This window comes from Cyprinus carpio, chromosome B11 (genome assembly GCF_018340385.1).
Source record: "Cyprinus carpio isolate SPL01 chromosome B11, ASM1834038v1, whole genome shotgun sequence".
In the NCBI taxonomy this organism is placed as follows: Eukaryota; Metazoa; Chordata; class Actinopteri; order Cypriniformes; family Cyprinidae; genus Cyprinus; species Cyprinus carpio.
This window is the reverse complement of record NC_056607.1, coordinates 7,444,936-7,461,828: the sequence shown is the minus strand read 5'-3', so window position 1 is coordinate 7,461,828 and position 16,893 is coordinate 7,444,936. Positions and strand designations below refer to the sequence as shown.

General features: G+C 39.0%; 1 protein-coding gene across 2 annotated transcripts in view; it reads left to right on the top strand.

Annotated features, from left to right (window-relative positions):
- LOC109099010 (paired box protein Pax-7) overlaps positions 1–16,893 on the top strand; it is a 54,581-nt gene that overhangs the window by 16,457 nt on the left and 21,231 nt on the right. For both annotated transcript variants that reach the window (XM_042733710.1, XM_042733709.1), the window contains exons 5-7: positions 5,802–6,001; positions 15,253–15,418; positions 15,859–16,055. In XM_042733710.1, coding sequence (XP_042589644.1) covers positions 5,802–6,001; positions 15,253–15,418; positions 15,859–16,055 — 563 coding nt within the window. The remainder of the gene's footprint in view (positions 1–5,801; positions 6,002–15,252; positions 15,419–15,858; positions 16,056–16,893) is intronic.

Genomic DNA, 16,893 nt, shown 5'->3' with positions numbered 1-16,893 from the left:
GGCATTTCAGAAGAGATCTCAACATTTGCTCAGATTTTCTATGTCATGCCATGGTCTCTAATCAAAGGTCAGAGATCTCAATATGAAGATTTCTCATTCATTTTGTTGAGGCTAAATTAAATGAACTGCTTTTCACTTTCAATTTACAGAACTATGTTTTTCATGTACTTAACTAGCCATGATTTTATTAATATTACTGAGGAAACTTTAGGTGAAATCAATGATAACTGAGCAACCTTGCTTCAGATATTCTTTTTATTTGTCAACATGCAATATTGCATCATAGTTAAGTATATATAAGCATATGTAATTGGTAATCCTAGCCTTTTCATGGACTTTTTTTGTTTGAACATTTCGTCAGAATGGCTTAACCCTGTGGGGGCAGGACCGGAAAAGTACATTCAGCTCCATCTTCAACAATGCAAATTTTTCTGTCATTTATTTGATCTTGCTGTAACCCCCCAACCCCACCCCAAATTCTCCACCTCCCTCTCCCACCGTAGGCACAACAGTATCAAAGGTTCAATCCCTAAACAGACCTGAGGAAACACGCTGAGTTTTATATTCAGGCCGTGAGCCAAAGAGATAGCAAAGAGAGGCAGATGGATGTCAGAGATATCAAATCAGATCGCACGGCGAAAACTCGTTCATTACGCGCTGTTCGGCATTATGATTCCCCTCTCCTCCTCCATGAGTGACAAAAAGTATAATTGCTCTAGTGACTCTCACAAAGGCATGTACAAAATAAACATGTAAACAAAAATTAAGCAGGGATGCTGTTATTTTTGTCCTGTGGGAATGTGGGGGGTTTAGGAAGATGCCGAAGGAAAAAAAAAAAAGAGGGAAAGATGTGTTGTCAGTTACACTCAACTGGTGTCATTTGCAGCTCTGAGGCTGGTCCTATTGAATGCCTGTAAAATAGCAAGCATAAGACTTGATTGTAATTATGCTGGAACTAATATGCTTTTCAAAATGAGCCATTATGAGCTAATGCCGCACTGCAAAAAGCCCTGTCTGTTTTTGTCACTCTGTCTTGGGTAGTTTGCAAGGTACAGCTGATATTGAGGACATTGGTTACGGTATTAAAAAAAAGGCTGCATTGAATTTTGCTGTAATGTTGAGCTAATACTGATTCAAAGGCAATCTTAGCAGATGAGGTTGGAGACGCCTCTACCTCCTTCTCACTGTGTCATGGAGGCTTTTTATTATCCGCCATCCCTGACTAATTCCAGGGATTCTGATGATGTCAAAAGCTGCACTTTGAATTCTGGCTCAATCGTGCTTTTCAATTGTCTTTTTTTTTATAAGGATCTTTGACATCCTTTTAGGTTTGGTAATGATATATCGAAACTCTATTTTCAGACGAGCTGTGCAAATCACTTTTGATGCTGTTGGGTGATATAATTAAAACGATAAAGATAGATCAGTCAGACAAAGAGACCATTTTTAGCTGGGATTTTAAACAGTTATTCACCGTTTCTTGAATGTGTTCTACAGACAAAAAGCTGTGGAGTATAGCATGGTACAGTGATGGTATCAGTCCATGCTACTAAATGACTAAAGTACCATGGTACCTTTTTTGTTAGTGTCATCTCTCTTTTAAGCGGACCAAATATGTTTATATATATATTTTTATTTAGACAATTGACTTAGTTAACATACTCAAAATACTTTGTTTAAAGCCCTTTAAAAAGAGACATCATAAATTACTGTGCTGTTAACATTAATGTTAAAAGAAAAATAAAAGTTCTTTATTGGAGTTTATGGTTCTATTAAGAAACATTAACATCAATAGAAGCTTTCATTTGGACAAAATGTTGTTTACAGTGTAAAATCTTGTTTTTAAAATGTTCTTTTAAGAACTTTTCACTGAAATATTCTTTGAGGAACCCAAAATGGTTCTTCAGTGGCATGCAAGCTGCTTAAAATAGGAAATTTTAATACCCAAGATCATTTCAGAACGGTCTTTAATTCACCTGTTAACTACCAAGGAATTTTGTAAAATAGTCACATTTCAAACGCAAAAGAGGATATTTTTAAAATATAGATTTTTCCATAAAGTGAAGGTCAATGGGGTCTCATGTTGTTTGGAACTCAACGATCTTTAAAATATCTGTGTTTCACAGAAGAGAGAATGTCGTACAAGTTTGGAGCATCATGAGGATGCGTAAATGATGACAGAATCTTCATTTTGTTGTGAACTACCCCTTTAAACCAACGTAAGCTAACGTAAACGACTGCTAAATTGAGCTAAATGTGTATGTTGGCTTAACTGTTGCAGATAGTGGGCCTTAAATGGATGAGATTTGTCTCTAGTGATTCATGTAGCCAAGAAGCAGAGAACCTACTCGTAACGGGTTATCTGCTTCTAGCCTTCTGCTTCATACGGGTTTGGTTTTTAAATGAAATACAATCTAAAATTTGTCAGAGCCTTCTGTACGCACCTGATTTTGTTGCAAATGAAATACTCGGCACAAAGTCAACATTTTGTTAAAGATCACGTTGGGCCCTAGAGGAAAAACATTCAGGCTGTAGCACAGAATGAATGGAACATAATTAGGCTTTAATTGGCTGATAAGTGAGCAGAGGACTTTATCAATATCCCCAGAACCCTCAAATAGAATTACAGCTCGGTTATTGTGAGGCAGATTAGTCAGGATGTACCTTATTGTTTTAAAACAGGGAAGAGTTCTTGTGAATTGACCTCACATCTTCTTGAGCTTAACTGTGTTTAAAGTGCAAATTAACTGCTTCTTTTTTTGGTCCCCTGATTACTGTGGTTAAATGTAGTGCTTTTTTAAACAAGAAATGAGAGCCAATGGAATAATTTCAATCATTTAGTTATGATAGCTACACAAGAGTTTAAAGTTTTGTATACTTCTAGCTTTTTAGTCAGCTTCTCCACGGTCTCATTAGCAGCTAACGCTGTGTGCTTGTAGCATACTACATGTCTGCCATAACCTATCTGAACCCATTTGGGGTTTCTGTTCTCTTGATAGAAGCTAGTATCCCAATCAGTGGACCTCTTTGGGACAGAGACGAGGCCTGTATCATGCCCCTCTCACTGCTCTATCTCTGCCAGCATCTGTTTCATTACCATAATCCTTTGCTGTTGTCAGGGGGCCTGTTGACCTTCAGTCTTGGACTTGCAAGACGACTGGGCTAGAGCTTGTGAAATGAGAACAACAACCTGAGTTTTGTTTCTGGGTTTACCCACTGAATACATGTGTTTTGTAAAATATTTCAATACAAAAGACGTGTGGTGGGATTATATATGGTTACAGTACATTTGTAATTATAAGTGAAAAGGCTTAAATGCATCAAACGTGTGGACATTAAAAAAAACAAAGAGACACAAGGGCAGGATACGCTGACAGAATCTTTCCTCATAAATCATGTGGCGAAACGATGAAACAAAATGAAACAAAAATCACAGCGGCACGTCTTTCCCTCCCCCTCAGGATGCCGAGGTGACTTTGGAAAGTGATCCGTAGACCACTGCGCGAGTCTCAAGTGTTGTCATGGTGTGTTAGCAACAAATCGCTCTGTCGCATCCTCATGAAAACCAACAAAGGGATATCCAGGATATGTACATATTCAACTTTATATATTCAAGATTTTGTTCGTGTGCTGGAGTGCCAGGCAGTGTTGTAAAAAAATCAATCTTTATTAAAAGGGGGAAGATGGAGGAATTGATTTAATGAATGCGGACTCATGTCCTGCGGTCGCATGTAATCCATTGAGAATCATTGAGCCAGAGCTTGGGGAGACAAAAAGACATTCTGTGAAGACTGCTCGAGTGGTCTGTAATGATAGTCTCCATATAATCCGTTAATTCCATGTTTAATTAAACTCCAGAGCTGGTCTGGAGACTGCAGCAGTTTGGTGCGTCTTGAAGCAGTTGCATTGCGGAAGGGAGTTTTTCTTCTATTGTTGATGTAGTTGCACCAAATACTTGCATGTGCACCAAGAGGAATTAATGTGTGAATAAATAAGACTGAATGTTCTGTAATTTCCATGTACTTCCACATGCAACAAGAAGAATGCATTTGCTGATATGCAAGTATGCTCTAACATACTTGCACTGCCAGATTTTGGTTCTTTTTATTGATAACTTTTTTGATTACATCATAATTGACACACACCTAGAAGAAAGTATGTGCATATACACAAGACCATAGCTTGCTTTGCCTTTTATACATACAGTATGTAGTTACCTGGTTTAAAAACAATATATAGGTGTTTTTCTTTTTGTCTTTTTCTATGCACTTCCACATGCACTAAGAAGAATGCATTTGTTGATACCCAACATACTTACTCGCCCAGAGTTGAGTTCTTTATATATAATCTGCAATTTCATTTCTGCATGTATTTGGTGCACAAAAATTGACATGCAAGAAGAAGAATGCATGTATGGATACGCAAGCATGCACAAACACACTTGCACGCCCGCAGTTTGGTTCTTTTTGTCATTGGTAGTTGCATTACGCTGGGGGATTGTTTTTTCCCCATTGTCAGTTTCAAGTGCACTCAGTACTCACACATGCACCAAGATGAATGCATTCGCTGATACACATGGACATACTCGCATGCTCATGCACATACTAATATACACACACTAGCACACTCCCACAAGACTTTTTGTAACCTTTTTTCCTGGCAGCCTATCAGCCATAGAAGAGGGCTGGCAGATGGAGGTTTGAGAGAGACGATCAGGCTTGGGTCTGGCAGAAGAAAATGGAGATGCAGGAAAACTCGTGTGAAGTGGTCCAGGGTGCAGGAACCTGCTGATCAGCAGTGGGCAGAGAGTGCGCACGATGGCTCAAAGGAGATTTGTCTCCATCGTGGCAGCTGTGGCGTTGCGGGGGAAGGAGCTCGGAGCCCTTCTTTCTGTCTTTCCCCCGTGGATGATGCAAGACCAAAGGGCCTGGAGCAAGACTCAAGCTACTCTGCTTGTTAGCACTCATGCGTTTTAGGAAAGCAAATGTAAAAGTGTGATTTTTGTGACAGGACCTTTCACAAGCTTTCTGCTGCCATGTATAGATATACAGAGGTGGCTCACAAATAAAGTATGATGCAATTTTAGAATCAATTATCATGGTAATGTATTTCAGTAATATATCTTAACACACTCCATATCTCTCCTTACAAACGCTCCTCTTGGCTCGGTCATAGTAGTGTTCGTCTTTGTGCCGGGGAAATACTCCTCTGGCTAAAATGCAAACTGCCAACTGCAATCTGCACTTGTCTTTGACTGCGTGCCTGAAAAAAAGTAATGTAAAATATGTTGTAATATATTTCGAACACTAGCTTGAAACACAAAGAGAGGGATTCAATGGCCCAGAAGTCTCATACATTCTTATTTCAAACACTTGCTCTTAGGAGCTAGCCCCAGGCCGCTACAAAGAGAATAAGGCGGACGTGCTAGAGCAAGGTGTCTGGTGTAGATTAACCTAACCCTCACAGTTACGTCCCCCAGGCCTCTCCAGGGCTCAGTGGCAGGATTATGTATCTGAAGACTTCTCACATATGAATAAGACCCAATAAAATGGTATCTAGGGCTCCATTGACACGTTGAGATAACGGAAGCATTAATATTGCCGTGATAGCTGGTCTCGGCTTTCAGGATCATTTTCCGTTGACAAAAATTTGTGCTGTGCCGCTGTACTGGCGACAGCTGAAATTTTCAATTGCTGTACATATTGAATTTTTAAAAATAACTTGCCATTTTGTAAAGCATCCGAGACTTGGTGCCGATGTTCAAAGCCTCTCAAGGACTTATTTTAAAACTCTGTACGCAGGTAACCGTACAGATGATGGCTCGGACGTGGAGTCGGAGCCAGACCTGCCCCTGAAAAGGAAACAGAGACGCAGCCGTACCACCTTTACAGCAGAGCAGCTGGAGGAGCTCGAGAAGGCCTTTGAGAGGACACACTACCCCGACATCTACACTAGAGAGGAGCTTGCACAGAGGACCAAACTAACCGAGGCTCGTGTACAGGTGGGATACGCTTTCTTGCACAGATACTTGTACTTCCCCTGCATGGTTTCGCAATTGCAACTGACCTTGAATGTATCTGATAGGCTTTTAGACCTCCTCTTGGTGTTATTTCTTCTCTTGTCATCTAGATGCCTCTGTTTACTGCTGGTGTTTGTTATATTTATTTATTCAGCGGAGACTAATTGTTTGACCTCCCCTCCCCTCCGGGAGTACATCACTCTTGGTCAGATGACAGTTGGAGCCCTGCCCTATTGCTTTCACCCCGAGTCTTCGGGACGCTTCCTGACAGTTTGTGAACCCTGTAGTTTTATGTAACATCGCAAAGCAAATACAGTAGAATTATAGCAGCAGCTGCACTCTGAGCTAGTGGGAGACAAAAAGAGGGATGGGGAAAAAGAGAAGGGAAGAAAGAAGAACAGACAAAATGCATTCCTGATGGATTTCTCATCTCTTCCCTTGGCTGGCGATCGCTTCCCAGCACTTGAAAGCTGGCCGCTACTTGTAAATCCCTCTACATATCAGAAAGGATCCCTCTGGTTCTCTCTGGGGACTCTGTTCACTGACAACAACATTAATCAATCAAGTGCTTGTAAAAGACTCGGCAAGGTGGGGGTAGGGGGTCTAGGCTTCTCCAAACTCCTATCCTCACTTCGCCCTCCGTATATCCCGCACCGTACTTATGCTTAGGCTCCTTACCGGAACATACTCATCGACAGGTCAACTGATTTAACATATGTCTTTGTCTGTCTCTGAGCATTCAAGGAAGAAGATGTTTGTGTTTAAATGGTTGCTTCCACACTCTTGGGAGAATTTTGAGAGATATATGCTACACTTGTTTTCTCGCAATATTTTACACATGATGTATTTAGGGGACCGATTTGCATTGATTGTAGGTTTATGTCTGGTAAGCTCTGGTGTATGTAAAAACATTCATTATTACTTAAACAGCGTCACGAAAGATAGAAGTGTCTAGGGGATTTCGAAAGGAAAAGAAAGGGAAAGCCCCGAGTTAAACAACTAGAACTCTACCATCCATATTAGCTGTGATAATAATGAACGTAAGACCAAGGGTGTGAAAAAACACCTCTAATTGGTCAATGAAAAACAACATGCTTGTCAAACACAAGTGTCTTCTGTTCCAGCATGTTATGGCAACTGATAAGCCACATTTGTAGGTCAATTGTGCATTTCTTGGCCCGCAAGATTCCCCTGGGGATGCTTGGTGTATTTATGGTAACTGATGTAAATGACAAGAGATAGGACTCAAAGAAAACCTTGAACAAGGCAGAATAACCAAAAGGACACATCTCCCCCTCTCGCATAATAGGGCTAAAGAGATATCATGTGAAAAGCTGAGGTATTTGAGTCATGGATATAATTTGTTAATACAGTTTTTCTCATAATCTAATTCTGGAACACTTTGAAAGTCTCCAAAGGTCAATTCAAACTGAATCTTCCAAAAAGGTCACCCTAAGAATTGACTCTGGTTAAGCACAGTAAATATTGGCCATGGGTCTTCAATGTTGTTCCCTGCTTGGTCTAGTGTTAAGGGGGGATTGTGGCATTTCTCTGTAGAGTCTATTGTGAAAGTTCTTCCCCTCCCCAAAGCAGCCCCCCCAAATGGGGATTTCATGTGTGGTTTTGCCATTGACTTTTTTAACTGTTAAAGGAGTCAGCCTGGTATAGTACTTACATAGATTTACTCATAAAAGTGCAGTTCATCATAGCTCACACTTTGACCTCCCGTTGGAATGACATTAAAGGGTACTTGATAATGCGTTTAACCCACCCAAAAACACTAATTCAACGAGGTGTCCGAGTTTGGCACAAAACCCAACAAGACATTCCAGGGCTCATACATGCCAATTTATGGCAGCTGCTTTGGCAGAGACTTTTTCAAGTGTTCTAATAAAATATGACATGCTGTTTCATAGCAAGAATGCAGGTCTTCTTCATGCAGTTACCATTAGAGGTGTTTCACAGAAGTTCCCACTGGTTTGGCTTCGGGTATGTCGGCAGGTTTCTGTATAGAGATTCCTCCCAGGCCAGAACAAGACAAGACCTCTGGCCCGGTTGGTGACCTGGTCCGCCACAGCTGTGCAGATTCATCCGGCAGATGTCACTTTACTGGGGACTGGAGAAGAGGGCACTGGGGTGAGACAGGGGCCAAAAGAGGGGCCTCTCCACCCCTGGATCATCAACTCCAGAGCGTGTTAGACAGCCCTCCTTCTGCAGTCTTGGGGCAATGATATGCATGGCAAGTAGAAAAGAGAGCAGGGTTGTGCACCATTCAGAATTAAACTGAGAATGCTTTTTAAATTCCAGAATTTGAACTGAGGTAGCGAACAGGATGTGGAATGTCAAATTGAACTGTAAGGAAGTAGAATTAACTAAACTAACTTTTTTTTTTTTACTGACATAGATTAACTAAGAAAGCTAGATTTGTTTTTTTGATTGTATTTACTTTATATAGTTCTTTATATTTGATTAATCATCTCATCTTCCTCTTCCTGTAATTCTAATTGGATTTCCTGCAGTATTCTATTCAAATACACACTCATGAATTTGAAAGGAAGCCAGGTCCTCAATTCAGAATTTTGCTTTTGAATTTTTATTCTTGGTTGAGTTTTAGCTAACATTTTTGTTGATCTCCATCCTAACCATCTTCACCAAGACTTTAGCACATCCAGTTGCCCCAGCGTTCCTCAGATCCACTGCAGTTCTATCGGACAAATCAGTTACCACAATCCATATCGCACCCAGACCGGTTTCATTTTAGTTTGATGGTAGCAGGGATGTTAAAGGGTTGTGACAGGGTTATGTAGCCTAGCAGAGACTTTCTCCCTGTGGATTTATAGTCCTGCTGCTTTACGTCCACGAGGTGAATAAGCACCACATAAATGCCATGTGACATCTGAGGACGTCGAGCCACCACTCAGACTATTAGTGGAATGAGAAACGTTTGCAGACTGTTCTAATCGTTAGCTAGGTGAAACAAGGGGAGCGTTTTCAACCAGCGCTAAAAACAAAGTGGACAGTGGCAGAAAGGCTGGTGGTTTTTATAAATCATCCACGATGGAGTGAATTGCATTCTGTTCTTATTCATTCTGAAGTTTTTAAGAGGTTACGGCGGCTCCACTTCAGTTAGCAGTCATAAGAGAGCCGCGCCATTGGCTCGTGTTCCTCCTTTCTGACATAGATTCCCTTTTTACAAGCAGTGCACATTTTGCATTCAGCTATTATAGTTAGCAGAGTCTAATAAGGTGGAAATATTTCCCTTTTATGAAGCGTAGAAATCAATTTGGCAGGAAGTTAGCCTTTCTGTACCTGTGAGTTGTGTGTTTTAATGTTAACATTTTTATGCTAGCTGACTAAAAATGGATGTGTAGATCATGATATAGCAGGAGATATTTTACATATAAAGTGCATAGAATGGATTTATCAAAAATAAATAGACTAATTAATTAGGAAAGACAAGATGATTTGACTATTAATGCAGTTTGCAAAGATATCATGATTTGATGTTGTCTCTGAATGGTTTCTCTGCAGTTTTTTATAAAACATACTCCAGTAAAAAAGTACTGTATTTAAAATATACTAAATATAGTTCAAATTTATTAACATATTTACTGACATATCGCTCTAGACTCAATGATATAAAAATTATAATTAAACTTTATTTGGAGTACTACTTGTGCACAATGTACATTTTTAATATTAAGTCTAAAATGTGTTTTAATGTCACTATTGTTGAGGACTGTATGAGCTTTGAATAATATCAGTCTTTAAATGCAAGATATTTAAAGAGTACCTTAGCCCAATCAAATATCAGTATACCTTAACACAAACAAAAACACTACAGTATATCCCAATCAATAAAACAGCACTACTTCCACACAATTAAAGTGCATTAAGTAGAAAAATAGTTTTTCCGATTTAGCTGAAAGTACAATTGCAGGGTATTTTTTTTAAGTACATAAACATGTAAATGTATTTATAGTATACTTAGCATGAAATAAATGTATTTCAAATACATTTTAGTATATTTATTTTTTACTAGGGTACTTTATACGCCAGCTATTTCTATGGCAATATTCCATATAATATTTCATCAATTCCTTGCACCCCGAGACCAGAAAAATGCTAGCAAAAAAAAAAAAAAAAAATCCCATCCAGCCCAACAGGCAACTCTGTTTCTGAGAGTCTTAGCTTGTGCACCATAAAAGAATAAATAGGATTTATGAAGACTGTAGAGAGCAAAATTGTTGCAATGCATCAGTGAGAATGTTCTAACAGTTTCGCATTATTAGAATTTAAATGACTTTCTTTTAGCCGCTTTGTGTTTGTTGATTCTTATCTAAGTAATCCCAGTCTCCTTTTTGCAATTCGCGTTCCCAGTAATGTTAATTAGCATAGCGCCAGACGGGGAGAAAGAGAGTGAGAGAATTCAAGCGGGCTACAGAAGAAAGAGGAAAAAAACGATTGTTTGATGCAGTCAACACATTGCTTGTTAGACTGAAGTTGGTTAAATCGCATTTGTTGGAATAAAAACAGATGTCACCGTTGTTTAATGTTTATTCCTTTGAAACACGAGGTGAACGGCCTGAAACCTTTTAAAAGCATCCCTTAATAACATTTTCCTTAAGAAGAAACAGGTTTCAGTGGAGACTGTTGCTGTGTCCAACACTATCTTGGATTTACGGGTGACTGTTTATAGTGATTTATTGAGTGCACACGGCGCTCTCACAAACAAGGGACTTGTGGTGTAAGGAACATCCTGTAAAAGACAGGAATAAGAAACATTGTGCGTGTGCACACAGGTTTATCATGTTTCTCTGTGACAGGTGTGTGCTGTAAACAAAAATCTCCATAGATTGCTGCACTGGACACAGGGACAGTGCTGAGCCCAGACATTGCGCCATCTTTGGGTTTATAGTCCATAATGATTGAAACAAATGCTTACATGATCAGACAAACACACACAGTCTCTCTCACAGATTACACAACTGAAGGTGTGCTGAAGCTAATTACTGAACCTTGATTGATTAAAAAAAAGTGAAAGTGAAAAAAAAATAAGGTAGTGCACTAAAATATGATCATTCACTTGCCATTTCAGTCCTGATTTATATATTAATAAGACACAATTTTTCACCCTATTGACTTTCACTGACATTGGTGTTTAATAATCAGTGATATTACTGGATGAGAATAAACCGAATTGAACTGAATAATGACACTATTTTCTTCTGTAGAGCTGTTGTACAGCTGAACAGAATTTTCATAATTGGTGAACTTTGCAGCGCTAACACTGTTATTGAACTGAACTAAAACAATATGCAATATTATCGATTTAAGACTTACACTGTCAGATGAGAACAAAACTTGAACTAAATTGTGCTAAATTATGACACTTTTGTCTTATAGAGCTGCTTTATAGCTGAATGTTTTGATTCATTTTAACACTGTTTTTTTTCCTGATTATTAATATGAAGCTGCTTTGAAAGTTTGTATTATATAAAGCGCTATATAAATAAATGTGGCTTGACTTTCGCTGAAGGCAAAGTTAGAAAAGACACTGAAAATGTTCAGAAAAGACAGAATATCTTATTTTTTCACTAAATGAGTGTCACACTCATTCAGAATGAGATAGAATTAAATAAAACAGAGTAAAATGTAAAATTTTCCTTTTGGGGTGAGTTGTCCCTTCCAAAAAAAAAAAACAAAAAAAAAGTGCAAATGTATTCAAATGCATACCCCATCATTAACCAAACTTCTTTACTTTTTAAATGTATTTATCAAACAGTTTATAATGTATCAGCCCTATTGTTTCAGCATTCTCCCTAAAAACTGCTGTCAGTGGACAGTAAGTTCTTCATCATGTGGTTTTGCTGTGGGCTGGATGAAAACTGTCTCAGTAGAGGAATTAGGATGGATTGCAGACAGCGAGGGAAGAGAGGGAATCTGGGACTGTTCAAGGTGACTTTGTGATTGGGTTCCAAATCCAGCTCAGAGGGTACGACTGGAGCGACCCAGAAAACACACACACACACACACACACAATCTCAGCCAGGCACTATGATGACGCATCCCTCTGTGCCATAAAACAGAACTGTATTTATTTAGGCATAAGCGACCCAGAAAACACACACACACACACACACACACACACACACACACACACACACACACACACACACACCCATAATCTTGGTAAGGCACTATGATGACGCATCCCTCTGTGCTATAAAACAGAACTGTATTTATTAGGCATATTGTGCTTAATGTTTAACTTAATAGAGTTAACTCGTGCACCTCTGTGACGCCACGTTGCTTTCAAAAGCAGCAAATTCACTTAGACAGATATGCTTCACAGGCTGCTGGTGTGATTAAGGCAGACGGGAGTCTTCGCCGAGCACATTGTAAAGCCACAAGATCTGCTGGCTGCGTTGTAAGTGCTCAGACCACAGGGATGCAGGCAGCTCTCTGAGAATAATGAATCCCAAATCTCTTTATGAATTGTCATAGCATTATGCATCTTACAGATTGTGTGGTAATGCATGTGCAGAGATTAGTTTATGTGTTAAGGATGAGAGATTGAACTAAAAGCCAGAGAAGAAACAAGCCAGTATTTAAAGCGATAATAGTTTGCTTTCTGTAGAAAAATCGCAAACAAAAGTGACGAGTGCAAATGAACTTTTGCTTAAAGATTTCACAAAAATCTTAAGAAAGATATTCCTTAAGGCAAGACGCTAACAGACAAAAATATTGTTTTTCAAACACTGGTTAATTTAGACATTTTAGACAATTTGCTTCTATAACGTTTTCTTTTAGTGAAAAGAAAGAAAAGATCTAAAATACACTTTTAAGTGTTTATTTTATTACACTTTATGGGTTTGTGCCTATAGATTTCATTTACAATACATATTTTTAAAGGCCATTTCTTTGAGTTTTGAAATCTAAACTTTAGCAGCTCTTACATACACCATACTTTATTTATATCTATATTCAGAAGGATTTTACAGAGGTGTTTGTTCATATATCATTCAATTTATGAGACATTTTATTCCTAAAAAATCTGGAGTAATAAAAAGGATATCCAAAATTCTCAAACTTAAGCTGTACCACGTCAACAAGAATTCTGACCCTGACTTTTTCAAATGTTCAGATTTCTGTTGTGGAAATGTATGCAAATTAGTGCATATTTAGTTAGATAATGCATTATTTACATATTTTTTTAAAATGTTAATACAAAACAATTGTAATAATGTACTATAATTAATAAACTGGGGAAACTATGGTGATACTCTCTTTTTATCATGCCATAAATTAGAAAACAATGTCAACAGACAGAAAAAAAAACGTTATTTTTATGAAAAAAATAAATAAATGGGTGAATATTATATGAACACACCCTTTAGTAAAAACCCTGAGAATTGTGATAAGAATAAAACTGTAAAGTTTTGCTTGTAGTGTCTGAATGAATTCCAGCCAGTGCTATGAACTATTAAATGCTCCTCGCTGATGTCACAGAAGTACGTATCTGCACTTTGCAGCAGAAGAAAAAAGGTAGAGGCCATCAGGATGAAAGGATGAAGGGGTGGAGAGCAGGGTTCAGAGGTCAAAGGTCAGGAGGGACAGTGGAGCGGGACACTTTTTGGTTTTTGGGGGAAGGACACAGCATTCTTCCATTCTTCATAACATGTTTGCACGATTCCCAGTAGGAGATCCGTTCGAATCCCAGCACATGCATTTCCCGAGCTCCTTCAGGACGCCAGGCCATCCTTTATCTGTCTACGACACCAGGTTTAGGCTCATGACGGACAGAGGGGGCGAAGTGTCTCCTCCTAAACCCTTTGAGAGGATGAGAGTCGGGTGGGGGTTTCACTTTCCAAGAGCGTAAGAAAGAGCGATTCGAATCCGACGCATGACAGATGGGTAAGAGTCATCTTTAGTCGCATCAAACGCTGGCGAGCCATTGAAGTCATCTGAATGAGATGCTAGCTGTTAGTGACCTGACAGTTTTGCACATTGACAATGTAAGCAATGCTTTGTAAGAAAGAGCCAGCGAGTGTGTATGTGTGTGTGTGTTTTGTAGATTGTGTCTACGGTGTCATTGCATCAGAATAGAGTGTGTGCGTACCATGAAAGTAGAGCTCTTAAAGACACGTTTAAAAAGGGACGCCCACTCTTTGTGGACACTTTTCAGCCTGGTGTATTGAGAGGCCTTTGTCCCCACCTTTCATCTGGATGCACAATGGACCAGCCTGTTTTAAACACAACGCTAGATGAACTGCCCTGACAGTGTATTAAACGCGGATGAATTGCCAGTGCATGGCAAAGATCAATGTCCTCCAACCTTTCACATATGCACGGCTCTGGTCTTGTTCCTGTGAAATAGAGCGGGCTGCTTTCAGAGACGCTAATTATATTCATGTTTTGATGGAAGGGAAGCCTCCGTTTAAAATGTGCAAATTGTCCTCATTTTAAGACGACTGTCTGAAGTCAGTCTGGTTTGAATGGGCGTTTATTTTGGTTCGACTAAAACCAAAAAGTATTTTAACCCTGAAAAAAATAACGAACTAATGCATTTCGATAATGTAAACACTGAGCATATTTCTTTCTTTTGCCATTTTAGTGCTATAAAGCATGCTGTTTTAACAATATAGGTCCTCAATTTCTTTAAAAAATATATATATCATATCATTGTCTTTGACAACAAAAGCCAAACAGTTCATTCAAGTATTGTAGCTTGATATGAAGCAGTATGTTAAAGATGTGACAGATGTCTCTGTGTGTACGTTTCTATGTGTATCAGACAACACAGCTCCAGTAAAAGTCCTCTGGACTCTCTTTAAAGTGTCCGACAGGTAGATAAACATACTCAAGATGTGGAGGAGATGTCTGTGGAGATGTGTGGGCTACCTCTGACCTGTTTACGATCTCTCGTCTCTGATGGCATCCCGGAGCGGCCTGTTTAAACAGATCACAGCTTTAGCCACTTAACTAGAACAACAGGGACCTCAACATGTGCTAAGAGGCAGTTTCCCATGAGGACACACTCTCTGCCACACACATGCCCATGAACCTGTCTGGAAGACTGCTGATCGCTTTCAACTGCATGTTATGTGAATGAAATCATGCTTAGAATGGGATATTTGTCTCTGCACAATTGTCAGTCTCCCTTTAAATAATCAAATAAAAATAATGTAATAAAAAATTAAAAATAACATTTTATTTCCATCTTTTATTAGGTCTGGTTTAGCAACCGAAGAGCAAGGTGGCGCAAACAAGCAGGAGCAAATCAGCTGGCAGCATTCAACCACTTGTTGCCTGGAGGGTTTCCACCAACTGGCATGCCAACCTTATCTACCTATCAGCTTCCAGAGTCAACCTATCCCAGCACTACTCTCTCACAAGGTAGAGTATAGTAACCCATGAACCTCTATAGATGAACACTACCATTCCTCTGGTAACACTTTACTTAAAGCCTTTAGGTATAATGCATTATAAAGTGTTATTAAAGACTATAATGCATTGTAATTATCATAATGTGTGTTGTAATGCATTATATCTTGTTGTAAATAATTATAACTGAATTTAAATTGTTTAGTGTAACAATGAATTAATAATGTATAACTGTGGCTACAATGATTCATGAGATTGTACAATTTATTATAAGGTGCATTGCACGGCATAATTAATGCATTAAAACTACTTTTATAATGCATTATATATAAACGCTTTACGTAAAGTGCTACCAAAACTCTTCTTATCTAAAGTGTTTCTCCACTACCATTTTGATACTTATTGATAGACTGATGCAATTAGGTATCACCATCTCTGTGTTTGTGTTTCAGATGGCAGCAGTACGTTGCACCGGCCGCAGCCCCTGCCGCCTTCTTCCATGCACCAAGGCGGACTCTCGGCTGACAGTAGCTCCGCCTACTGCCTCTCATCCAACCGCCACTCCTTCTCCAGCTATTCAGAGACTTTTATGAGCCCGTCAGCTTCAAGCAACCACATGAATCCCGTGAGCAACGGCCTTTCGCCACAGGTTAGTGCAGAGGCCTCTTTCTAATGTGAGAACGATGAATGGCACGCTGAATGAACGCCAGCATGGTTCACAGATCAAGAGCATTGTCGAGTTAAGCTAGCATCCTCGACTTGTGTGGAAACAGAAATTATGGAGAAATTAAAGTGTTTCTTATTTTCATAGCTCGAAAACATTGTAATCATTCCCAAACCTTTGCAGTTTTTATATCAGAAACCATAAGAATGGTTAATATCTATTTAGCTATTGGATGGCATTTTTCATCTATCTATCTATCTATCTATCTATCTATCTATCTATCTATCTATCTATCTATATCTATATTTTATTTTTTTTTTGGGGGGGGGGGTGAAATTTATGTTTCTTTGGACAATTTCGTCAGTGAATATTTATGTGTGTACATGAGAGTGAGTAGGTGCCTTTTGCTATGTTTGCTATTGCTATGTTTCTGTGTCCTGTCTGAATTTGTGTTGCTGTTGTTGTGTTTTTGTCAATTTTTCCCAGTTATCCTCTTTGGTCCCCATTAATCAGCTTTTAGGTTGACTTTCTCCAGAAATGGCTCTGTCTTAAATACCTACCATGAAAAAATAATGCGTATTGATGCAAATCGCATGTAAGGAGTGAATTATACACAATTATCCATCAATACTGGGCAGTCTCGCCGACCCTCACCAACAAGATGTGGCTAACAAGCATAAAATAAGATTGAAATGGTGTGTAAAGAGTTGAAAATGAATTTCAATGCTGCATTTGTCCACAATTACCCTTTGGTTCACACATGTTTTATTGGGGCTTTCCTTTTCTCTCCCCTGCTCTCTCAAAGCAGATTGAGAAACATTCT